The sequence below is a fragment of the Lonchura striata genome, chromosome 22 (genome assembly GCF_046129695.1).
Source record: "Lonchura striata isolate bLonStr1 chromosome 22, bLonStr1.mat, whole genome shotgun sequence".
In the NCBI taxonomy this organism is placed as follows: Eukaryota; Metazoa; Chordata; class Aves; order Passeriformes; family Estrildidae; genus Lonchura; species Lonchura striata.
This window is the reverse complement of record NC_134624.1, coordinates 3,308,049-3,332,993: the sequence shown is the minus strand read 5'-3', so window position 1 is coordinate 3,332,993 and position 24,945 is coordinate 3,308,049. Positions and strand designations below refer to the sequence as shown.

The window sequence follows — 24,945 nt, the reverse complement described above, 5'->3', positions numbered from 1 at the left end:
TAGTCCCTTTCTTATGTTATCTTCAGGATTGGGTGCTTGAAAACAGTGGAGCTGCTTTGAATTCTTCTGTCTAGTAACATTATGAATAATAATAATAATAATAATAATAATAATAATAATAATAATAATTTAAGAGCATGAGCAATTAGCCAAGAATTTTGCAGAATGCTGCTTGTTCTCCCAAGGGATCTGTGTGGCTCAGAGCAGTGCAGAGTCAGGCAGTTCCTGCACAGAAGGTCAGGGCCCTACTGACCCAGGTGGGATCTTTAAATAGGCATTTTTAGGTTGCCAACATCCCCTGGCTGGCCCTTGGCACAGGAAGGGGTTTCTCTCTAAGTGACTGTGATGTTTTCTTCTCGTGCTGAACAAAAAACTAAACAAACCCTGAAGTGAATGTGAAAGTCCCTCCATGAATAATTAATCTGTGTCACATAAGCCATGGCTTAATTTTCAGAGCTGAGCTTTGAAGAGTTTGGGTTGGGGCCAATTTCATGGGAGGTGTCATGGAGCCTTGTGAAATCTGATTGCTCTTGTGCTTTCAAAGTCTTCACGGCTCCAGCAGAGCTCAGATCCAGCTCTGTGATCTCTGATCTTAAACCTGATCAGATTTTGGGCTGCTGCCCCGGGGTGAGCTGGGATGGAAATGTGTTACATCAGCTTGACTGCTATTGAAATCCCTGTTAAAGATTTCTCCAGCAATTAACAATAGGCAGAATTAAGCCAATAATAGGAACTTTTTTCTCTATCAACCAAGATTATGAATAAATTCTCTAGATGCCCGTGGCCAGGCAGATATGAGATTAAGAGTGCAGCTTTATCAGTGACTGGGGAGGGCCCAAACCCCTTTAGAGAGCAGAGCTGTGGGATTGTTGCTGCCCCCAGTGTCTGCTGGAGCTGGCAATCACACGGGCACAGAAAACTCCACGTTTGCCCCATCTGAGGACTAGGGGAGGAATTTGTACAATTTCTCCATGACTTTGATGCCTTAGGATTTGAGTTTTTCTATTTTCCATAGCTTTGTAACCCTGCAGTTCTTTAGTGTAGAACTCCAAACTCCACACACAGTGTGAGCTGCTGCTTTCCCATTTTGGGCAGACACAACAATTCCTCTCCAGGCCTGGCAAACAGGGACCCCTCACTGCCTCAGGCCCCAGAGATGGAAACAAAAGTGAGTTTGGGGAGCAAACTTGGGGTCAATGACTTCATTAGCTGAAGCTGAAATTGGCAGCTGAACCCCCAATATGCAAATGGCCCAAACTTATGAAAGTGTGAAAACCCATTGTCCATTTTGGGTGCAGCCCCTGGGGGGCTTTGTCTGCCTGAAATGTACCTGAAGGGCCTTCAATAAATATTCCTGCTTTTTATTCCCTTAATTTTGTCTGGCCTCTGTTTTTAGGTAGCCCCAAAAGGCATCAACTTCAGTGCATTTAGGATTGCTCCTCTCTCCTGGGCGGGGAACCAGAGCAAGGTGTGGTTCCTCAGAAGATGCTCCTGGGCAGATCCAGGACCCTGCTGCTGCAAACAGGGCAGGGAATTCCCCACAGGGAATTGCTGATGATGCTGCTGGAGAGACACATCCTTGTGGGAAGGACCAGCCTGGGGATATTTTTAAATACAGGGCTGTTTTCAAAATGAGTCGCTTAAAAAACTTAGGGAAAAAATAAATGAAGGAAAAGGGATAAAAGAATGAAGTGGCTTGGAGTGTACCTGCCTCAGGGCCTTGCTTCAGTTAAAGCTATTTAAGATTTTAAATAGCTTTAAAATAGGGGAAATTGTTCACTATTAATGGCCTTTCTTTCTGTCTATAATTTATTCTTATTTCTCAGAAGCAATAGGGTAGAGGCCAGATTTCTTTATCCAAAGGTATTAAAATGCCTGGGGCTGAGCAGTTTAGCATTGCCTTGTCAGGATTTTTTTCCATATGGCAAAATAATAGGATAAAATCACCCTGTGGAGGGAGAGCTGCTTTATTTTTAAAAGACTGCCCTTTCTCTTTCAATTCAAAGGCTCCAGCGAGAGGAGGAGTGGTGGGATGTGTGAGGAGATGCATGTTTTCATTCACTGAATGCTTCTATGCTCAGGAGCTATGATCCCTCACTGCCAGGCTTGCTTTAACTTCTCTGGATTGTGTGGATCAAAGTGGAGGCAAAGAGAAGTTAAAAACTCTATTCAGAGACATGAGGTATTTTTAGGGCCCAGAGGGGTAAGGACAGCCCATAGGGGTTCCAAAGTCATAGGCAGGGTCAGCTGACTCTTATAAAAATAAATTTCTCTCTGCTAAGAGAAAAAGAAAGAAAACTAAATCCTTGGTTTTTGTTTTTTTTCTTTTGATTTAGTTTTCTTTTTTTTTTTTTTTTTTTCCCTGAGTCATTTACAGCAAAAGGAATTTTTGTTTGCATCAATGTTCATCAGAACAGAAATTGGGTACCTCTAGCAGTGAATCATAACAGTTGTTCCTGACTTTTGGAAAGTGTCTGGTGTAATTTGAAGTCACCTGGTGGACGAGACAAAACCTCATTGATATGCACCATCAGTTTCTGGTGATGTAAAACAAGAAACAAATTACTGCTCTGAGGAATATTTGGAGTGTGCTCACACAAACTGAGCCATATCAGTCACCAGCATCCACTGAGTTTGGATGATAAACCACCGGGTTTCTGGAGCCAGAAACTCAATCTATTACTAAATGTTTGCTGTGGAGAGTTTGCCAAGCTGCAGTCAGAGAAAAATGTCAATTGTGCAAGGGGAAAAACTCCAATAATGGTGAAAATAGACTTTCCTGAGTTCCCAGAGATGAAGGGAAAAGGAGAAGGACTGAACTGGGACCAGCTTTGGGAACATCTTGGTCCTTTCCCTCCCCATACTGTAAGAATGAAATTGCAAATAAATGTCTGGGTTACTGCATTTCATGGAATAAAAGGGCCTGAGATTCTTCTTTTATCCTGCATTCTCTAAATAATCCAGGCATCCAAAGAAGCTCAAATACCACCACCCATCCTCTGGCCTGCTCAAGCATCTCAGCTCTCAGCTGAGGGCCAGTCTGAAACTGTCTTTCGGCAAGTCTGGACTTTGGGGAAGTCTGGAGCTCTGGCTTTCCAGGAAGTGATGCTGTTGGAGGAAGATTCCCAGCCCAGTGTGGTCTGTGTCACACAGGGACTGCCAAACTGGCAGAGCAGCACTTGAGGAAAATGCATCCTCATGAACTTTGCTATCTGCCAGAATGGCAACTCCATTGCTGTTTTAATGTTTAATGTGAAAAGGTCTGAGAACCCCAGGGGAGAACAGAGGCTGAGGACTCTGCTTAGACAAAGTCTCTGTCCCAAAAAGCTTTATATTTAAATAGAAAAGATGGATAAATAGTGACAAGGAAGACACTTGAAAGGAACGACATAAAGTCCATAGCAGAATGCAGCACAGAAATATCCTGTAAATCCCAAATCTCCTTTGTCCTGCCCCAGAGTTTCAGCTGCCAGCCCGAGAGTCGAGAATTTCATAATTTCTGCTGTTGTACAATGAATCTACTCCAGAGTTCTCATTGAGTGCCCATGGTAAAGAAAAGCTTTGACTACAAGCTTTGGCTGTTGGGTTTTTGGAAAGACCAGGTTAAAACACTACTCCATACAATAGAGTTAAACAGATTTCCCCATGTCCTGAGCACAAGCATTGTGCCAGCAGTTTATGACCTTAAAAATCTCCGTATTGTGGATTCTTGCCATGACCTGGCTGGGTTTAGTCTGTGTTTGCACAGATTATTTCGAGGAACCCTTGGTGGGTTAAATGCTGGATAGTCCAACTTTCCCACCCGGAGCCAAGCCAGGGATCCTGGCAGGTGTGGCTCTTGCAGTGTTTTTTTCTGGGACACTCACGAAGTTCCTTGTTCACCATAGGGATGAGGTGAGGTGTGAAATTTAAACCAAGGTGGTCCCTAGTAAAAGCAGGCTGCTGGTGTTCAGAGGAAGGGTCTGGCAGCAGTGGGAGATCGGGGAGCTGCTCACTTTCAATCGCTGCACTTCAAGACCCCGAGAATGTTTTCATTGGGAAGAGAAATGTCATTCAGGAATTCAGGATGGTTCAGTGTTACTGATATTCGGTCCTCCACCTTCAGTTCTGTCAAGTGCAGCTGGAGCAAAGTCTTAAAAGTCTTGTCTTGGCACGTTTCCGACGCACACAGTGTGGACAACGTCTGCCTGTCCACCCTGTCGTTCACCAGGAGCTCAATCTTGAGGTCGATGGGGCTCTTGGAGCAGTTGGGAAAGAGAAAGTTCAAGTGGCAGAAGATCAAGTAGAGGCCTTGTTCCCTGATCACCAGCTCCTGGCTCAAGCACTGCATGGCCTCACAGGTCCCCTTCTCCACCAGGCTCAGCTTGGAGCTGTTCACTGCTCTGGACACTGGAGGGAAAGCAAAGGGCTGTTAGCTCTGAGCTCCGTGAGCTCCCTGCAGCCCCACCACACTGCCAGCAGTGTTTCCTGCTGAAAGGAGACGCCTGCTCAGTGGTTTCCTGCAGGAAACTCCAGGAAAAATCCTGGAATGACTGCTGGGAGCTCAAACATGGAGGTGGGGCACTAAAAATTCCAAGGATTTACACAGCCCTGGGGGAACCCAGGACAGCGAAATGCAGGAGTGTTCATTATTTCGCCACTTGGCATTTGAAGGAAATTCATAGAGATGTACATTCATGTACTTTCCATATTCATGGAGATTGTACAGTTCATGGAGGTGTACATTCCTCTGTGCATGTGCAGAAAATAAATCTTTATTTCTATTTATATTTATCAAGTTGAAAAAAAGGGTTCTAGGATTAGATAGGGGTTTTCCAATCACATTCCAGGAGAACTAAGGAATATTTTTCCTATAAAATGCCCATTTGGACGAAAGTTCTATTTGCTACTAAACCCAGTGTGAATGACATGAGCAGCTTTTCAGACAGCTCTGAAATTTCCCTTTCCCACCCCTCTTCTCCCACCCTGGACTCCCCACTGACCTCTCATGTAGGCAGCAGCCCCCTTGGCTGGGACACTCTGTTGTATTTTCAAATAGTCTTCAAAGGTGTTACCTGAAGAAAACAACAGATTATCTCATTGCTCCTGAATATTTTTTTTTTTTTTGGTACTGTAAAATGCAACCAGCACTTGGTACCCCACTTCCAGCACAGTTCTTACTCCTTGGCTGGGAATATCTGATCTGCCCAGGGAATTCAGAGCAGTGTCACTCAACAGGTAAATCTATAAAAACCTAAAACTCTGGCAGATTGCAGCTCTCAACTGTGAAAAATTAAATTCCTTACCCTGCTTCTTGAAAATAGGAGTGGTGGTTTTAAATTAAAAGAGGGTGAATTTGGAATAGATATAAGGAGGAATTACAGTGAGGGTGGGCAGGCCCTGGCACAGAGTGCCCAGAGCAGCTGTGGCTGTTCCTGGGTCCCTGGCAGTGCCCAAGGCCAGGGTGGACAAGGTTTGGAATAATCTGGGATAGTGGGAGGTGTCCCTGCCCATGGCAGGGGTGGAACAAGATGAGATTTAAGGTCCCTTCCAGCCCAAACCTGTTTGGGGTTCTCTGATTCTGTGAAACAGAAGTTATGTACTGTCCCTGCCCATGGCAGGGGTGGAAGAAGATGAGCTTTAAGGTCCCTTCCAGCCCAAACCTGTTTGGGGTTCTCTAATTCTGTGAAACAGAAGTTATGTGCAGGTAAGCTTAATTTAACCAAGTTGCTTTTGTGGTGCAATTACAGTAAGCTTTTAAACATTTGAGTGGGACATAGTTCTGAAAATGTCTCTTTGGGTGCTTCTGGAATGTTGCATTATTCCCTCATGGTTAAAACGTGGATTTCACCAGGACTTTAAGTTCTTCATGTAATCCTAGAGTGTTTTAGGTTGGCAGGGACCTTAAAGCTCATCCAGTGCCTCCGCTGCCATGGGCAGGGACACCTCCCACTGTCCCAGGCTGCTTCAAGCCCCGCCAGAGCCGCGCGGGGACGGCTCCATCCCTCGGAACTGCTCCATCCCATGGGAACTGCTCCATCCCATGGGAACTGCTCCATCCCTAGGGAACTGCTCCATCCCTCGGGAACTGCTCCATCCCATGGGAACTGCTCCATCCCATGGGAACTGCTCCATCCCATGGGAACTGCTCCATCCCTAGGGAACTGCTCCATCCCTCGGGAACTGCTCCATCCCTCGGAACTGCTCCATCCCATGGGAACTGCTCCATCCCTCGGGAACTGCTCCATCCCATAGGAACAGCTCCATCCCACGGGACGTGAGAACTGCTCCATCCCACGGGATACAGGAACTGCTCCGTCCCACGGCCGCGGGATCCGTTCCCTTCCACGGCATGCTAGAACTGCTCCATCCCACGCGACGCTGGGATGGCTCCATCCCACGGGATGCAGGGATTGTTCCGTCCCACTGCCTCGCGGACTGCTCCGTCCCACGGCCGCGGGGACGGCTCCATCCCACGGCCGTGCCCGGCACTGCAGGCGGCCGCGGCGCACCGAGCAGCCGAGTCCCATCCCCGCATCCCGGCACCGCATCCCGGCACAGCATCCCGGTGTCCCATCCCCGCATCCCGGCACCGCATCCCGGTGTCCCATCCCCGCATCCCGGCACCCCATCCCGGTGTCCCATCCCCGCATCCCGGCACCGCATCCCGGCACCGCATCCTGGTGTCCCATCCCCTCATCCCGGCACCGCATCCCTGTGATCCAGTTCCTGCATCCCAGACCCTCTTCTCCCCCTTGCATTTCACCTCCTTTCCCTCCATATTCCTGCCTTCCATCTCCTCTCTGGAAGCTTCTCCTTCTCTCACCACACTAGATGTTCAGTTAATGGCACTGAATACCCATTCCTGGAAGTGTCCAAGGCCAGGCTGGACACTTGCAGCAGCCTGGGGTAGTGGAAGGTGTCGTGCCCTTGGCAGGGGTTTGGAATGAGATGACATTTATGGTCCTTTCAAACCCAAACCATTCTAGGATTCTGTCAGTGATTCTGTGATTGTAGTGTCTTTATTCTGCGTGACACAGAATTGTCCCCTCAGTCCACAGGTGGATGGACACACAGACAAGGTATGGATTCAGGAAAACCATGCATATCCCAGTGCAACCTGGCAGGTGAATTGCTATTTCTCCTTGCATTTACTCTCCTTTACATCTCCTGTCTCTCTGCTGTGGCTGTGGAAGTGCACAGGAGCTCAGATGGCAAATTGAGAATTTTATGTGTTTTTATTCCACAGCTGAACACCAAGAATAAAGCAGGAAGGAGTTTCAGTTTCGCTCTCCCAGTGTACACAAATCTCTGAAGTTTTCCTGCGACTAGGTTTGTAAAACTGATATCACAATCCCCAACCCTACAAGGGTCTCTGAAGGGCCAGTTAATGCAGTTAATATCACAAAACTAACTCCTACTAAAACCTGGCATCAGATGTTTGTCATGATCCTCACATGTCCACAGTGCTGCTGTGGCCTCACCTCAATCCCTGGGAGCGCTTTGGAGAACCACAATAAAAGAAAGATCTAAAGCTGTGAGAGAGCGTCCAAAGGAGGGCAGGGATGGGGCAGGGTGTGGAGGGGCCCGTGAGGAGCAGCTGAGGGCACTGGGATGGTCCAGCTGGGGCAGGCTGAGGGCAGAGCTCCCCGGGGCTGCAGCTCCTCCTGGGGCAGCTCCAGCTCTGCCCTGGGACAGGGACAGGAGCCAGGGCACGGCTGGAGCTGGGCCAGGGCAGCTCAGGCTGGAGAGCAGGAAAGGTTCTTCCCCCAGAGGTGCTGGCACTGCCCAGGCTGCCCAGGGAATGGGCACGGCCCCGAGGCTGCCAGAGCTCCAGGAGCCTTTGGCCAGCGCTGCCAGGGATGCCCAGGGTGGGATTTTGGGGGGTCTGGGCAGGGACAGGGGTGGGCTGAATGATCTCTTCAGTCCCTTCCAGCTCAGGATGTTCTGTGCTTCCATGATTCTAACAAGAGCTCTTTTTATATGCAGAGTGGGATAAGGATCTTAGATTTCATAGGATTCCTGAAACTGGGGGTGATGATAAGAGATTCAAATCTCCAGACCCTTGCTGTATCTGCATAACCTTCTTTCTAAGGGAGTTTTGATAACAGGGATGGACAAATCAGGGAGAAGCTGGTCCCACAGCCAAGTTCCCCTGGCTGGAGGGGCTTGGTGTGGTGCGTATTGCAGGCTTTGCACTCTCCATTGGAGACAGGAACTCTGGATATTTTGAAAAAAAATGCAATATTTTTCTGATTACAGTAGTTTAAAAACTTTTGTGGTGAGCAGGAGCTCACTGCTCTCCAAGAATGAGTAAGTTATTTACCAGCGTTCCTTCACCATTCTGGAAATCCCCAGAGAAAAACCAAAGCCTACTTTGCTGGTGTTAGTCATGTCAATTTGGTGTTTTAGTGAGGGCAGAGATGTGGAGATATGGCTTAGGATGGGCAAAAACCCTTCTGGCCTTTACTTCAGCTAAAGCTGTTGTGGTGATAACAAGAGTCTGGTAACAGAATCAGCATCCTAACCCCACTCTCTCTCCGTGTGTCTGCAGGAAGGGGGAGATTATTTACAGAAACTCAGTGACATTTAGGGGGTTTACCCTCCAAAGGCTGAAAATCCCCTGCTGCACAAGCAGCCCTCAGAGGCTGCAGCCCTGCAAGCTGTGCCAAGCCAAGTGCTGAGCCTGCCCAGAGCTGCCCCACCTGGCTGGGCCTCAGCTGCTCAGGGTGTCCGTGGATTCTCTCAGGATCTCCCCTTCTCTGACATGGCTGCACTGTGCATTTCCAGAGCTGTATTTAACATTTATTGCTGACAGCAACTTTGGTGTGCCTGCGTTTGAATTTGGTGACATCAGCTGCATTAGTCAGAAGGGAAATTGTGGAAAAAAAATTTGTTTTAGAGAGACAGGTCTGGTCCTCACTCTGCTGAGACAGCTTTTATAACCGTTTTCTACTTTTATTTCTCAAGTTAATTCTTTTCTTTGAAACATTTCAGCTCAAGCCAAGAGAGGCTGAAATTACCAGAGCTGCAGGACTGATCCGATGGATGTGCTCACATTCCTAATTGCCTTTGCACGAGTCATGGTGTAAATCAGAGGTAATCCCTCTGCAATCAGTGGGATTAGATCAGCTTAAAAATACTGCGAGGAGGAGGAAAAACAAAGCCACACCTGGGGCTAAGGACCAAGGAGAACACACTGGTTTCACTGCATGCTGTGAGGCACAGGCACTGCAGGTTTGCTGCTTCAAGGAGACCTGCTGGGAGAGGGAGGGGTCTCAGGGGGAAACCCTAAAGAAATATCTGGAGATCACTTAGTTTTGTCTTTTTGACCCCTTTTAGGGTATGATGGGCATCCAGAGGGTGCAGCCCTGAGGAAAAGAACCTGGTTGTTTCCAGGAGCTCCGTGCAACTTTTCCCCACTTAGCCAAAAGGGACTGGGAAATGGGACTGGAAAATGGGACTGGGAAATGGGACTGGGAAATAGGACTGGGAAATGGGACTGGAAAATGGGACTGGGAAATGGGATTGGGAAGCAGGACTGGGAAACAGGACTGGGAAACGGGACTGGGAAATGGGACTGGGAAACGGGACTGGGAATCAGGACTGGGAAATGGGACTGGGAAACGGGACTGGGAAATGGGACTGGGAAACGGGACTGGGAATCAGGACTGGGAAATGGGATTGGGAATCAGGACTGGGAAACAGGACTGGGAAACGGGACTGGGAAATGGATCTCAGAGAAGCTGCAATTTTGCAATTTCACTGAGCCCCCTGGATTTCCCCCTGAGGTGCAAAATGAACCCCTGAGGTTCTCTCAGAGCATCAAAACACAGCAGCACCTTGTCCAGCCAGGAGGAAGCCGGGGCTCAGGGACATGAGGACACATGGGCTGCTGCCAGACAGGTCCAAGAGGATGTGACTGTGCTGGGGAAAGTTCTCTCTGCTGCCTGCCTCAATTTCCCCACCTCTGAGATGGGTCTGACAGGAGCACCAGCAAAGGGCACTGAAACCACGAGCTGAAAGTGGCTCTGTCAGCATGGAAGGTGCTTCTACTCAGACATGGAAAGCCCCTCTAGTGGGGTTCCTGGGTCTTGTCCTGGTCCCAGACATCCCTGGTGACATTCCACTGCCACGGGGGTGGCATCACCTCTGGCTGGGGGCTGAGTGTGGGTAGGCACAGGAGCAGGGCAAAACTGAATTATTCTATGAGGTAAAGAAGTAAAAGCAGGCAACAAACAGCTTTTGCTTCCTCTGTAACCCCTGTGGATTTAAGTGCTTATGGAATTGGGCGAGGTGATGTCACACATCTCTGTCAGCAAGCCAGAGTTAGCATAATTTACCTTGTTTTGTTTCTCAGCAGCCACTCCCTGAAGTCCCTGTGGCTAATTTTAACTCTCCCCTGCCAGTTCAGTGTCCTGCAAACAGCAGCCAAAGGACTGGCCCGGCCTGTGGTGCTGTGACAAGTGGCAGCTGGGTGACATCCCCTTGTGGGATCCGTGACAGAGCTCTGGGCTCAGCTCCTGGCTGTGCTTGTCACACATACCCCGACAGCCTTTGGTCCTCAAGAGCCCCAGAACTGCCACTCAGCTCTGAGGGGGACTGAACTCAGCTGCCAAACTTCCTTCTAAAACCAGAAATTAAAGAAATATCCCTTTTTCACCCACCAAATTTAGGAAGAACCTCTGATGAATTCCTCCTCACTGCACACCTGAGTACTGCCAAACCTGTGGAATTTTAGGTCACAACTCTTCAACTCTCTGCCTGCTTGTCAGTGTAGCAAAGGTCACATAATATAATGAGTTATTCACATATATATATATGTGTGTGTGTGTGTTTATTCATACATACTGATATATATTCACATATAGCTGTGTTTTAGGTGTTGGAGAGAGGGCAGACCCAACACTGAGCATCCTGAGCAATACCAATCAGCCCAGCTGTGATGACCTCAGCCAGCAGCCCACCCTGCATGTGTGTGCTGCATTTCCCCCCGTGCTGGCCTGCAGGAAGACTCTGCACTCTTTCTAGCATTTGCAAACCCAGGCTTGCCCCTGAGAAACACAACTCCTCTGCCCTGGCCTCAGCCTGGGTCACATTTATGCACCCAGACGCCTCCCTGGACTGAGGGGGCAAACCTTTATGGCCCCAGTGTGAAATACCCATTTCTGAGGAGCCCACTGCTGTGGGATTGGTGCTGCTGCCCTGCAGCATCATCACACACAGCCACAGGGTCATCGAGCTTGGAAAAGACCTCCAGGATCATCAAATCCAGCCTGTGCCTGGTCCCCACCTCGTCCCCAGCCCAGAGCTCTGAGTGCCACCTCCAGGTGACACCTGCAGGGATGGGGACTCCAAAACTCCCTGGGCAGCCCCTGCCAAGGCCTGAATTTCCCCTTTCCATGGGGAAATTCCTGCTGGTGTCCCCCCTGAGCCTGCCCTGGCCCAGCCCGAGCTGTTCCCTCTCCTCCTGTCCCTGTTCCTGGAGCAGAGCCCGAGCCCCCGGCTGTCCCCTCCTGTCAGGAGCTGTGCAGAGCCACAAGGTCCCCCCTGATCCTCCTTTTCTCCAGGCTGAGCCCCTTCCCAGGTCCCTCAGGAATTCTCCAGCCCCTTCCCAGCTCCCTCAGCCTCTCCTGGGGCTCCAGCCCCTTCCCAGCTCCCTCAGCTGCCTCTCATAGTGCTGGGATCAGATTAAGTTGCAGAAGGCCAAACTGCCCTCCGAGACATGGCTGCAAATCTGAAAAGGCTCCTTGGCCCATTGGCTTCAGCCTGATTTTCTCTACAGTAGCAGGTTTGTGACTGTCACCTGTATTATATTAATTTCTCAGAGCCACGTTTTTATTTGGGAACATATTGCCCATTGAAACTGAGAGCAGGGTGCTGGATTTCTTTTCCTGGTTTGTTGAGTGTCAGAGAAAAATACCTACAAATTGTGTGTGTGTGTGTGCTCATTTGTATCTGCAGGGTTTTTGGGCTTTTTTTTTGGTTTTGTTTTTTCTCTTTTGTAAAAGAGAAGAGATTTTGATAACAAATCTTTGCAGCTCAAATAACAAGAAAAGCCATCAGCCCAGATTATACAATTCCCAGTGAAATGAGACTCGGAGAGGCCAGCAAGGAGATGATGAGGGCTGTACCTTTCCAGGTCATCAATTTGTCTGTGGGTTCATTTTCCCTCTAAAAAATGAACATAACAATACTCCTCAGATTCACACTAATGGATGATTTGTTATTTGTGAAATGGGAATGAGTTTCTGCAGAGAAATGCTTCCACAGAAAGAACATTTCCCAAACACTTAGTGATGGATTTAATTCTTTTCCCCTGTTGCTCAGGTACTGCACCGACAGTGGCACGGAGGATTGGAGGAGCCTGATCCCATTTTTCACACAAACATTTAATGAGCTGCATTGCATCGCTCTCAGCCTGTGCCTGTGCATTCCTGCAGCCCATCCATTGGGGCCTGACAGCTGAGTCAGGGCTGGAAAACTCCCATAAATCTGCTTTAGTGCCCACTGGTGTTTAGCTAACAGCAGAACATAATCTCATTGGAGATTCAAATTAAATCATTGCATTTCCCTGCTTTAATAAGACACAATGAACCCGTGTTGTGGCTGGGTCTGGGCTGCTGCCCGTTGGCAGCTCAGTGAAGTCTCTGCCTGAGCGACCTCGGCCGGACCCAGCACACAACTGTTGTGTCACAGGATCATGGAATGGTTTGGACTGGGAGGGATAAAGCTCATCCATGGCCAGGGACACCTCCCACTGTCCCAGGCTGCTCCAAGCCCTGTCCAGCCTGGTCCTGGGCACTGCCAGGGGTGGGGCTGTGTCCCCCAGAGCATCCCTGAGACGCTGGTGCTGACACAGGGCAGGAGCCAGGCTGAGCACCCTGCTGCCAGCTGGGCAGCGCTGGCTTTTCACTCCCTTGCCCAATTTTAACAGTGCAGGAGCCCTGGTTCATGGCTACAAACCACACCCAATTTCCACCTGGGAAAATGGATCTAAATCCAAATCCACAGCAACTCCAGCCTCAGCTCAGTCCCTTTCCTGAGTGTTTCTCCTGCTCCTGTCTCTGGGTGGGACCCGGCAGCAGTTGCCACAAGTCCCTGCTTGGTTGCCAGCAGGCAGCAGCTGACAGAGCTCCCTGTGAGGGGCCTCAGTCAATTACCCATTAATTAATTAATTACCCACCCATTAATTAGTTGTTTGGGTACACACAACAGACGGTGCTTTGGCCCTTATTAGCATATGAGATTTTATAAACAAAATATGTCAGCAAGAGCAAACAGGACTTTGAGGATTAAATCAAGATTACAAGAAGATTCAATCTGAGGGGTTTACTGGAAAAAGAAAATTACATCAGACTTCTGCAAGCAAGAGATGTTTAAAATGTATATGTTTCTTTATGTGATCTTTAATGCAGTTATTTTAGTAAAACATTACTAGTCTCCCTAAAATAGTATATAAGCATTTGTATCCCACAGTAAAATTGGATTCTTTGACCACCTCAAAGTCTTCCCTGTCTCTCTTTGCTGATAATTAAGAAGCTCTGCTTTATGTATTTGAAGAGGAAAATAAAAGGCCCTGACAATTTGCTCACACTTGAGTGCTCTGTTACCCTCCAACAGAGACTGATGGCTTGGAGAGCATTTCCCTGTACTAAACCAGCTTGCAGCAGCCCTGCCTGATGTGGGCTCTCACTCGCAGCCCCTTCGCTCCTTCACGAGTGGCATCACCTCAGAGCAGCGAATTGGGAAACTCAGAGCCAGAGGCTGCTGGATTGGTATGGACCGACAAAAAATGTTCTGGCTGGTGAGACAGCACCCTGGCCATTCCTGGGGAGAGCACACTGCTCCTCCCGGGCACCTGCCAGCTGCTGCTGAGGAGCACAAACAACTGCATGAGTTGCTTGAGCCGAAAAAAAAATTTATGGTTTATATATATATATATATATATATATATATATATATACACAATAAATATAAATATATATGGTTTATACAGAGTATATATGTATATATGTGATTTTATTTCATATAAATATAAATAAATAATATAAATGTATGGGGTTTTAAATTTTATATATATATACATATTTTATACATATATAAAAATATATATACATGTAATAAATATGTATACACATATACATATTTTATATATGTATATATGCATATACCTATATGTATATTTTATATAGATATGGTTTTATTTCATATAAATATAAATAAATAAATAATATAAATGTATGGGGTTTTATATTTTATATATATGTATCTTTTATATATGTATATAAATATATGCACATATACATATATATACATTTATATACACATACATATTTTATATATGTATATGTATATATGCATATACCTATATGTATATTTTATATATATATGATTTTATTACATATACATATAAATAAATAATATAAATTTATGTTTTTATATTTTAAATAATTTTTCAATATATGCATAAATTTATAAATAATAATATTCTTTTATTTCGAATTTTATATTTATACATTTATATAACTATATAATATATCATATACATAATCTTTATATAATTATATAAACATGAAATTAGGATTAATATTCTATAAATTAACATCAGCATTATATGAATTCTTGATTAATAATAATTATTTTTATATTATTATAAGAATATTTAAAAAAAACCAAAATATATTTTATTATTATTTTAAAATATTGTTTTTAAAATATTATTTTATTATTTTTTATGTTTTTTATAATTACATTTTATTTTATCTAATTAATATAAATAAAAATATATATAAACAATACAAATATAACTATAAATGGACTTTTGGACTGGTGACATCTCTCTCCCTGCCCTGGGAATGCCCCTACCCCTTGTGCTTTGCTTTGGAAAGCGCTGAGCTCCAGGTACAACCTCTGGGGTTCCTCCTTTGTGGATCATAAGGCTCCACACTTCAGATCCTGCTCTATTTCTGAGCCTCTTCAGATACAAAATAAAGCACAAAAAGGCTTGAGAAAGGCTTAAGAAGATTTAAGGGGATGCTTAGGTTGCTGGGAAGAAAGCAGTGTGTGTGTTTAGGGAGAGCCTATGGGGAAAAGAAAATTCCTCCAGGTTATAGGAATGTTAGAACTTCCCAAAAGTGAGGGTCAGGTAAGATGGGAGCTCTCAGGAGGACACGGGGACACGCAGGGACTGCCTGGGCAGCTGTGGGAGCACGGGAGAGTCAGGGATTCCAATTTACCCAAAACGGAGTGGGGGGGCCCAAACACTGCAAAAATGCAGCTGCAGAAAAGGTGATTGTGGGATTGGGACTCTCCAGAACTTGGGCTCCTCTTACTTAGAATCATGGAAGCACAAAATATCCTGAGCTGGAAGGGACCCCAAGGATCACCCAGTGCCACCACTGTCCCTGTCCAGACCCCCAAAATCCCACCCTGGGCATCCCTGGCAGCGCTGGCCAAAGGCTCCTGGAGCTCTGGCAGCCTCGGGGCCGTGCCCATTCCCTGGGCAGCCTGGGCAGTGCCAGCACCTCTGGGGGAAGAACCTTTCCTGCTCTCCAGCCTGAGCTGCCCTGGCCCAGCTCCAGCCGTGCCCTGGCTCCTGTCCCTGTCCCAGGGCAGAGCTGGAGCTGCCCCAGGGAGGAGCTGCAGCCCCGGGGAGCTCTGCCCTCAGCCTGCCCCAGCTGAACCATCCCAATTTCCTCCAATCTCCCCTTCTGCTCCAGCTCTGGATGAACTCGGGGCTTCCTTTCCTCACTGGGGTGGAGGCAACGGCACCTCCTGCCCTCTGGGACTGGGCACAAACTTGGTTTTACAAGGAGTCAAATATTGGTGCTGAGATCTGTGTGAGGCTCATGTCACAGTGTCACTGACATGAGCAGTGCTCCTGATTCGCGCTAAGGCAAAGCAGAATCTTGCTAAATTGTCTCTCTTAGATAGATTTTCTTATTTCAGTCTCTCTGTGCTCACACTCTGCCTGTTCCAATTCCTTGCTCTGTGCCTTTTGCTGCTGGTCTCCCCTTGTCCCTGATTGATCCACCCACTCCCTTCTCCCTTTTCCCCTCAAACCAGGAGCTGTTTTGGGACATGTGGAACACATTTTCACCCCTCCCTCATGAAGATGAGGACTTTATACACATTTACAAGAGCCAGCGCTTAAAATAAGACATTAAAATCAGAATGATGTTCACATCTCCTGGCAAAAATCTCTTTGGAACAGACACTCCAGGGCACATTCAGAAATATTTATTATTTCCTCAGCCATGCACTGGTTCCTGGATGTACTAAGTAATTTGAAAGCTTTTTTCTCATTTTCATTTTTTCCCCACTACTTTAGCTCTTCACCAAGAGAAGCCTTTATTGGAAATGTTAAGATGTGCACAATTGACTTATTTGTGACCCTGGGCAATATTTGCATTACAGATATGACAAATTGCCTGTGTTGTTTAGGGGTCTTACCTGTCCTGATGGGTTTTTTGATGCCCTCCATGGCAGGATCAGCTTCCTGAAAGAGAAGAAAGAGTAGAGATGGATTATTCTGGGAATAGGAAATACCCATTTCAGGTACAACAGTGGATCTGAAACATTTCTGTTTTTTTTCTAGTATAGAAAACCGACATTTCTGACACAGCCAGATTCTCTCAGTGCAGTAAGAAAAATGTGTGGCTTCTGTTGGGGCTGTTTCAGAAGCCCAAGTCCTAAAAATCCTTCTCTGTGTCTTGCAAGGCTTGGAGAGAGTAGGACAGACTGGGACTGGACAACCTGGAGAGCCAAGTGCCTGGGAAAGATCATTAAAGCCCCAAACAGGTCTGAGCGTGACAGTGATGTCCTGTCCCACTTCTACTTCTTGCTGAGATGTAAAACCAAGGGTGAAAATGGCACAGGAAATTGTCCTCAATCAGCACGACATGAGAAATTCCCAAAAAACCAACTTCAGGGGTGAAATGCAGCAGGATTCCTCTGATGACATCTTTGTCACCCAAACACACATCCCAGAGCTCCTGGCAGCTCAAAAAGGAGCAAAATGCTCTCCCAACATCTGAGCAGAGCACTGGGAGTTCCTTGTGCAATAAGGTAGAAAAATTATTTTATTTTTTTATTTATTTTTAAGCCATATAAAATCAGGCCTGCTCTGGCTGGCCTGTCATTTCTTCTAAGTCAATCCAGCACTGTGCAAATTCCTGTGTGAAAGCAACCCTGGTGCGAGCAGTTCATTAGCATAACAATCTATTCCTGGGTAAAAAAAAAACAACTTACACCTGTATAAACTTGTTTTACACTGTTAGATAGAAAAATGAAAACTATCTCTCACAAACTGTCCCTGCATGTACACACCAGGGGTTTGAGTGACCAATTAATACAGAATAACTTGTTAATGACCAATAAGTAATTGTTAAGAAAGCTCCTGGCCAATGGGAGTCCCACACGAGGTCTGTAAAACTGTATAAAAAGGAGTTATGTGAACAAAGAATGGGCTTTTCCACCATGAAGAAAATGAAGTTCCATGTGATTTATTGCCATAGATCCTCACTGTGTGTCACATCCCTTCAGTGCCACCCTGGGTGATCCCACAGGGATCCCAGTGGCAGGGAGTGGGCTTTGCTCAGGCTGGGCTGAACCACCTCCTCTTACCTGGATGCAAATTACCTGGGCTAATTGTGCAGGCTAATCAGGCCAGGTCCAGCTTGGCACATTAAATTAAACCATAGAACCATTACCTAAAACCACAGAACCATAAACCATTACCTAAAATTAAACCATGGAACCTAAAACCTCTCCCAGCTGCTCCTTGAGCCCTGTCAGACCCGGTGCCCTGAGCACTTCCCTGCTCAGTGACCCATCAGGATGTCCAGGAAGGAGAAATTTGGGAAGCTCCACCAGCTTTAAGACAATATCTGATATCTCCTGGGAGAAATTTGGCACTGCTGTGGTGGGAACAGCTTAATCCATAGTGTTGTTACAGCACAAACACCTCATGTGTGTGAGGTTGGATCTGTTTGTGGTGCTTGATGTTCTAATCTTAAATGTTTAGGAAGGTTTTTAATAAGATTTTGGCTCCACGTGGCTAGGTTTTGAACAGCAGTGGAGTGTGGAGCTGCATCTGCTCCCAGCAAAGAGTTGCTGTGCTATGGTCTGATGGCAAATGCTGTGTCCTGCAGAGGAGGCAGAGCTGCTCCCAGGGGCCTGGGCAGTGACAAGTTAATGGTTTGACTCTCAGATCTTTGGGCTCTTTCTCAGTTTGAATGATTCTGTGACTCTCCAGGAGTTTGGAGAGCTGTAATTTGTTAATTTTCTCTCCCCACACCTGTGTAAGTTGGGGCAGAGTTGTTGGAATCTGAGGTGTTGATGATTCTGAGATTGTAGAAAGTCTCTGTCTGTCAGCCCCTCTGCCAAAGCAGAAGCCATAATTGGTCTGTGCTGGTTTCCAGGTTGTTTATTCTGTTTATCTCTCACATGTTCTGCTGCCCTGCCCAGCTCTGTCCTGCAGGGCAGCGTGTGGGGCTCTGCCCTCAGTGGGATGTGACAAACATTAAATACCAGAAACTCCCTGGGCTGGATTGACAAGAACGTGCCAATATCTGTCACCTCCGTTGGACAGTGTGTCCCCAGCCTGAACCAACAGAAAAATGCCAACACCACAGTGAAACATGGAGGGCATGAAGAAGGAGAAAAAGGACAAGGCACACCCAATTTCCTCCATCTTGTCCCCTTTGGACCCCTGATCTAGAATCCTAAAATTTTACTTTTGCACCCATGCCACACTTAATTATTGCTTATATCAAACACTCAGAGCTTGTAATTCATCCTGTAAGGTTGAAAACTCTTTTCCATGGGCAGAGATCACAGCCAGTGTCTCTGGGGGCTCTGTCCAGGGGGGTTCCTGACCCCTGCCAGGGTCCCAGACCTGCCAGGGCAGCCAGAGGGAAGCCCTGGATTCCCACCCAGAGTCACCTGTTAAGCCAATATTTCTCCAGGTGAAATTTCTGAGCTGTGCAGGGAGGTGCTGGGCAGCAGAACAGGAACCCAGAGATGGAATTTGAAAAAATTGATGTTTCCAAACTTTTTGGTGCTGAGACAACATCGTCCCTTGGGAACTCTGATGGATCTCATCACATATGTTAAACTGAGCAGGGTTTGGGTTGAAAACATTCCCAGGAATCTCTGCCAGGACCTCTCAGCCCCTTTCCTTGCCCCTGCTCTGGGCTGTTGTCTCACACACACTCAGGGCACAGGGAGGTGTTGCTGTTCAATGCAATATCTGAATATTCCTGCTCTCTGTGCAGAATTCAGGATGTTTTAGGTGACAGAAAAAGAATGCTCTGCCCCCAGTGAGATTGCACTCAATGAAATCAGGCAGCCAGGGAGGTGTTTGCCTTGCTGGTGGCTCAGAGCCTGCTCTGCACTCAGGGCATAAAACCTAAATTAAAATGGACTAAAGCATTTTGTTCTCACCTGGGAAGGCTCTGAGCAAGTAAAATCAGCACAGACCAAAGCAATTTATTTTAGTGACAATTGAGTAGATACTGAAATAAACCTTTAGGACTTCCTTTGAAATATCACTGGTATTATTTCTTTCTTTTCCAGCAGCAAGAATATTGCATGTAATGCTGTCATTTGGAATCTAAAGAGGCGCACAGGAGGAGCCCAAACAGATTAAATTCTACAGTCCCAGCTCAGAAAAATTTCAAGACAACAAATTTCTCCCTGTCTGGAGTGATCTTGGGGCTGGTGATGAAGGAGCTCAGTCTTTCCTCAGCAAGCAGAATAATTTGAGTTTGCTTTATTAGAGAAAATTATAATCAGGTGCCAGGGAAAGTGATTTATTTCTTCTTTCCCTTAATCATTTTACAAGAAACTTTCTCAAGCTGAGACAGAATAAAGGGTCATTTTCAATTCCTGGGTCACAACAGTGAATACTCATTGAAGCAGATACCTCTTACCCCTGTGAGGGTGTGAGGCCCTGGCACAGGTGCCCAGAGCAGCTGTGGCTGCCCCTGGATCCCTGGCAGTGCCCAAGGCCAGGCTGGACAGGGCTGGGAGCAGCCTGGGACAGTGGGAGGTGTCCCTGCCATGGCAGGGGTGGGGTGGGATGAGATTTAAGGTCCCTTCCAGCTCAAACCAGTCTGGGATTCTGTGAAGTCTTTATCTGCCTCTAGAAATTCCGTGGAAATTCCCCCAGACCCGAGTCCCCACAAAGGGCTGGGGCTCAGGGTGGCCTGGGAGCATCTCCTCCCTGCAGCTCTGTGGGGAGGAGCTCCTTGGTCCCCTGCCCTCAAAGGAAATGCTTCAACTTAAAAAGAAGCCCCAAGGCTCTCCTGTGTTTCTGCTCAGCCTCAAACCACCATGATTTCAGGAGGAATTTCCTCATGGAAAGGGTGGTTAAACATTGGCAGGGGTTGCCCAGGGAGGTTTGGGGTGCCCATCCCTGGAGGTGTCCCAGGAAGGGCTGGAGGTGGCACTCAGTGCTCTGGGCTGGGGACAGGGTGGGGATTGGGTGCAGCTTGGATTTGATGATCCTGGAAGAATTTTCAATGATTTTGGGATTTATTCTATGACCCAGCTCGGGCTGGGGAAGAAGATGGGGGCACTTCCTCCCGAGGTGCCAGGAGGCAAAGGCTGAAGCTGGACATGAGAAGTGCAGGAAGCAGAGCACTGTCCCCACTGTCCCTCACTGATAACGAGTCTCACAGGAAAGAGTGAAAATCAGTTTCTCCTGTGCTGACCAAAGCTGTCAAAGTGGCACTTCCAGACAGCAGGTGACTGTCACTGCACAGAACATTCACAGCCAGGGCAGTTTTCCCCTAAAATGCCTCAGTGGATATTTCCTGTAGTGCTCAACAAATGGGAAATTTGCATTTAGAGGAATTTTCAGTATTTTTATTTTATCTTTAAAATTTTATTACTTTAATTTTTTTTTTTTTTTTTTTTAATTTTAAAATTTTCCTGTGAGGGTTACCACAAGAGGGGGCCAACAAGCCCTGAGTGGGGCACCTGGGGCCAAAATGAGTTTTTAGGAGACATAAAACCACAATAAATAGTGCAGGGTTCTGCTGGCTGCTGTATGAGTCATTCACAAATCTACTGCTAAAGGTTCTTAACAGCCTTAAAGAGCAGATCAGCAAATAGAAAAACCTGCTCTGACCTTTAGTATTTGCTGGTGATAAAAAGGTTTTCCTCACACAATTTAGAGGTTCAATAGATGAAGTCTACAAAAGCCAGAGCAGTGATGGACTAACCCGGATCATGGACTCTGGACATCCACACAATTTTTAATGGGAGGCCCAGGTGTCTGACGAACCTTTCTGTAGAGCAGCAGACTTGTGAGGGTCTGTGTGCCTTAAAATGACATTTTCCAGCCCTTCCTGTCCCATTCTCTGCCACTGGTTTGCCATGTCTCTCTCTAAACACACAAGTATCTCCAGAGGTGGGTACATACACATAAATCCAGCAGTGAATGCAGCAGGCACAAGGGTGGGGTGCCCAACTCCACAGTGGGGGGTTTGACACACTTACAAACAGTGTTAAGAAGAAAAATGATGGCTCCAGACCACCTTACAGAGATTATGCTCATTCCAGAGGAAAATCAAGTCACTTGTGAAAGATCAACAATGGCCTGAAGCCAAGTGGTTCTGCAGGTGAAAGCTGAAGAATTGATCTGACTTCAGCACTGCAAATACTTCCAAAAATCCAATTTAGCTCTAAAATTGACCCTCCCCAGATAGGGCACTAATGTGCTGCACTACCCTTCTTAAAAACAAGGCGTAAAGGAAATTTCTTGGGGTGCTGGAAAGTGGGGAGGTGTGATAATGTTTGTTAGAGGTGCTGTAGGATTCAGAGAAGCAGCTTTGAATCATAGTTGCCTTTTTCATTCAGCCTTTCATGTTGTGTTTGCCTTCTTTGGAGCACCCAGATTGTGGGGGTTGCAAGTGCCTGGTTTCTGCAGAGTTTGATTTTCCTTTTTCAATCTGTCTTCCTTCAACTTAAATTAGGCAATTATGAATTCATCAAAAGGCAGCCTGTGACGGGGGCAGGGACAGTGTGTTCTTGTCACCACAAGCCTCTTAATGTTGTGGCACCCAAGGGTCCAACACCAGCACCCCAAACACCCCTTGGAAAGGAAGAAAATAAAAGTTTCTCTCTCAACTCAGCATGAGCAGGGTGTGAAGCTGCTCCTGAACTCAGGGACCACTCACACAACCAGCTGGGAACATCTGGAGGGAAAACCTCATTGTCCCAAGGAGATGATGACACAAAATGTTGGTCCTTTTGTCAGAGTTCTAGAGAAAATGATGAAGTCAGCTGGTGGTGCTCCGATCCCTCGAGCAGCTCAGGGCTCCAAGGGCTCCCCAGCCCCTCAGGTGCTGGCAGTCAGTGCTGGAGATGCTCAGATCCCCAAAAGAGTCTGGGCCCAGCCTGACTCCGACAGTGCAGCCAGGAGCTGAGGAGTTCTGGAGCAGTTCCCTGTGGAACCTGTCCCACAGAACCAACACTTGTTCTCTGCTCTGGGAGAGGATTTGTTCTCTCCTCAGGACAGATGGGGGAAGGCTGTTCTGCTTCTGAACTTCCTGAGAGCAAAACACAATTTGTGCTTCACTGCCAAATTCTCCTCTGAGTGTAAAATTGCTGCTTGATTTTATTTGTTTCTCACACCCTTCAGCTTCGTATTTCCTCCTTCAGCCAAGCTCGTTTTCAAAGCAGCTGCAATGGTGTCATTACTCTTTTAAGTCAAAACCTTGGCTCTTTCAGCAATCTTGTTCCTCTGGCAACTCCTGTAACTGCTTTCTCCTGATGGAGAGGTGATTTAATGCTTGCTTCCATAATCAGTACAAATGAAAGCTTCATTATACAGCAAAGCTGTGGCAAGTCTGTAATTACCTAGACTGTTATTTTAAATATCTCCCCTGATAGCCCACTATTTCTCACTTAAAAAGCCCCATGTCTCATGGTAACTGTCCTCAAAGTGCTTCTCTTTTGGGAGAACACTGATTACAGGTAAATGATTCCTCTCTTGAAGGAGTATCAGTCAAGCCTTCCTGCTTTAATTTCTGGGTAATGTGCGTACACGGGCACACAAATTGCACAGGGTAAATTTAGCAAGAGAAAATATTGAGTCAAAGGATCATATTTTCTTTTCCATGGCCAGTTCCTCCAACAGCTCTGTGCTGGAACTTTCCTTCTATGAACAGTAGTGGGGGTACCTCAGCACTTTGATTTTTGCAATAAGATTTCGGAGACTATAAAACTTCTAACCTGGCACTTTACCTTGGTAAAGTTGATGGTAATACCCCTACAAGGTCAGAAATTCACTTTTTATCCTCACAACCATCTATCTCTGCTCTGGCTGTCACTGGTTCCCCATCAACCCCAGATCCATTTGAAAGCAATCTTTTATTTCAAGAAGCTGAAGTGGCTGTTGGTAGAGGGAAGAGTTGTGTGTGTGACCTTTCTACAACTCCGGTTGTGCATTAAAAATCACACTCAAGGCAGGACTGAGGGGACAGGGGGCACGAGGAGCTTCCTTGGCCCCCAGCTCTGCTCTGGGTGCTTCGGGACAGCTCTTCCTCACCACATCAGCAGGCAGCAGCACAGGGTGTCACACAGAGCTGTGCCATGTCCCCTGCTGCAATCCACTTCAGAGGACCAGACCAAACCTTCTCAAGCACTGGTTGCTCTCCAAAGAGCCAACAGGAGACACACATCAAACCAGGTGGCACAGAGGCTGCTTGGCACCTTGGATCAGGAGCCTTCTCTTTCCATTTACAGAGTAGGGACTGTGTGCCAAGAACAAATGTTGTCTATGGAGAAAGATCCTCTCTTTCTGAAGGTCTTTTATCTGTGTTTCATCTTTCCCCTAATTCATGGGTGTGTGCATTTATAACAGAGGTAGGAACTGTTCTTCTGGCCACAGAATGAAGGAGGGAAGAGAAGAGAAGAGAAAAGAAGAGAAGAGAAGAGAAGAGAAGAGAAGAGAAGAGAAGAGAAGAGAAGAGAAGAGAAGAGAAGAGAAGAGAAGAGAAGAGAGAAGAGCAATTAATCAATCTCTTACCGTCCTCTGGACGACCAGGACCATGATCGTGGCCAAGGCAAAAACGAGCAACACACCCAGGATGGCGATGATGAAATACAAGCAGACTTTGTTAGTGGCTCCAAGCCTCCTGGAAACAGTGTCTTCATTCACATTCATGGCTGATTCATGTGAGTCCTTCACCTGAGAAAGTGTTTGCTCCTGTTCCTGGCACATTCTTATATAGCTCTCCAGGCACTGCTGTGTGTCTCCCCTCGGTCAGGTTCAAGTTGCAGCCCATCTCTGCTCCTGGCAGGATTTTCCCCCTTCATCCTGGCTCATGTGATCTGGAAAAAAAACTTCATCACTTGCTCTACAAAGAGAGAGGGCCCCGGGGGCGTGAGGCAGGACGCAGCTGCCAGCAGGGGAAGGAGCTTCATGTTCTTGCTCAGGGATTTCTCCGCCGAGGTCCTGCGCTGCAGCCGAGGTTTCTGATGTCACAAGGTGCACAGACAGCAGATCCCCCGCCCCAGGCTCTGTGAAATGGGGAGATATGCAAATTCTCTTTCATTTTATACTCCCTGCAGCTGCAGTTGTGTTCAGGGAGTCTGTCTCGAGCTCTGCCTTCCTGTTGTGCACTGAAAGCTCTGCTGCCCCCCAACAGGGAGCCACCTCCAGAGCTCTGCATCCACACGTGGCCTTTGGGCAGCCCCACTGTGCCCTGGGGTGCTCCAGGCACAGCATCACTGTGGGTCTCAGATTCAGTCAAAGAGAGAAACTGAGAGTTTCTATCCAGGCAGAAGCCTGGGAAAGAGCTGGAGAAGAATGTAAATAATTCTTTATCTCTCTTGTTGTTCACATTGTTTATAGTTAAGTTCTATCACTGTGTGTCAAGCACTCTGCACCAATGCTTTGAGTTGTTTTCACTTCAGGACCAATGGAGTTGGTCCTCACAAAGCTCTGTA

The 24,945-nt window shown here is 46.9% G+C and overlaps 1 protein-coding gene across 1 annotated transcript; it reads right to left on the bottom strand.

Annotated features, from left to right (window-relative positions):
• Positions 1 to 3,997: 3,997 nt before the first annotated feature.
• Positions 3,998 to 24,217, bottom strand: TNFSF8 (TNF superfamily member 8). The gene is made up of 4 exons (XM_021551458.2): positions 24,023 to 24,217; positions 16,435 to 16,480; positions 4,983 to 5,054; positions 3,998 to 4,389 (listed from the first exon to the last, which is right to left on the bottom strand). Exons 1-4 carry the CDS (start codon positions 24,215 to 24,217, stop codon positions 3,998 to 4,000), a joined length of 705 nt encoding a protein of 234 aa, XP_021407133.1.
• Between the last annotated feature and the right edge of the window lie 728 nt (positions 24,218 to 24,945).

Coding starts and splice junctions, on each gene's coding strand:
- TNFSF8 (XM_021551458.2), bottom strand. CDS start 24,217: ATGTGCCAGGAACAGGAGCAAACACTTTCTCAGGTGAAGGACTCACAT. Junction 16,481..24,022: donor TCCTGGTCGTCCAGAGGACG/GTAAGAGATTGA, acceptor CTTCTCTTTCAG/GAAGCTGATCCTGCCATGGA. Junction 5,055..16,434: donor CAAAAAACCCATCAGGACAG/GTAAGACCCCTA, acceptor TGTTTTCTTCAG/GTAACACCTTTGAAGACTAT.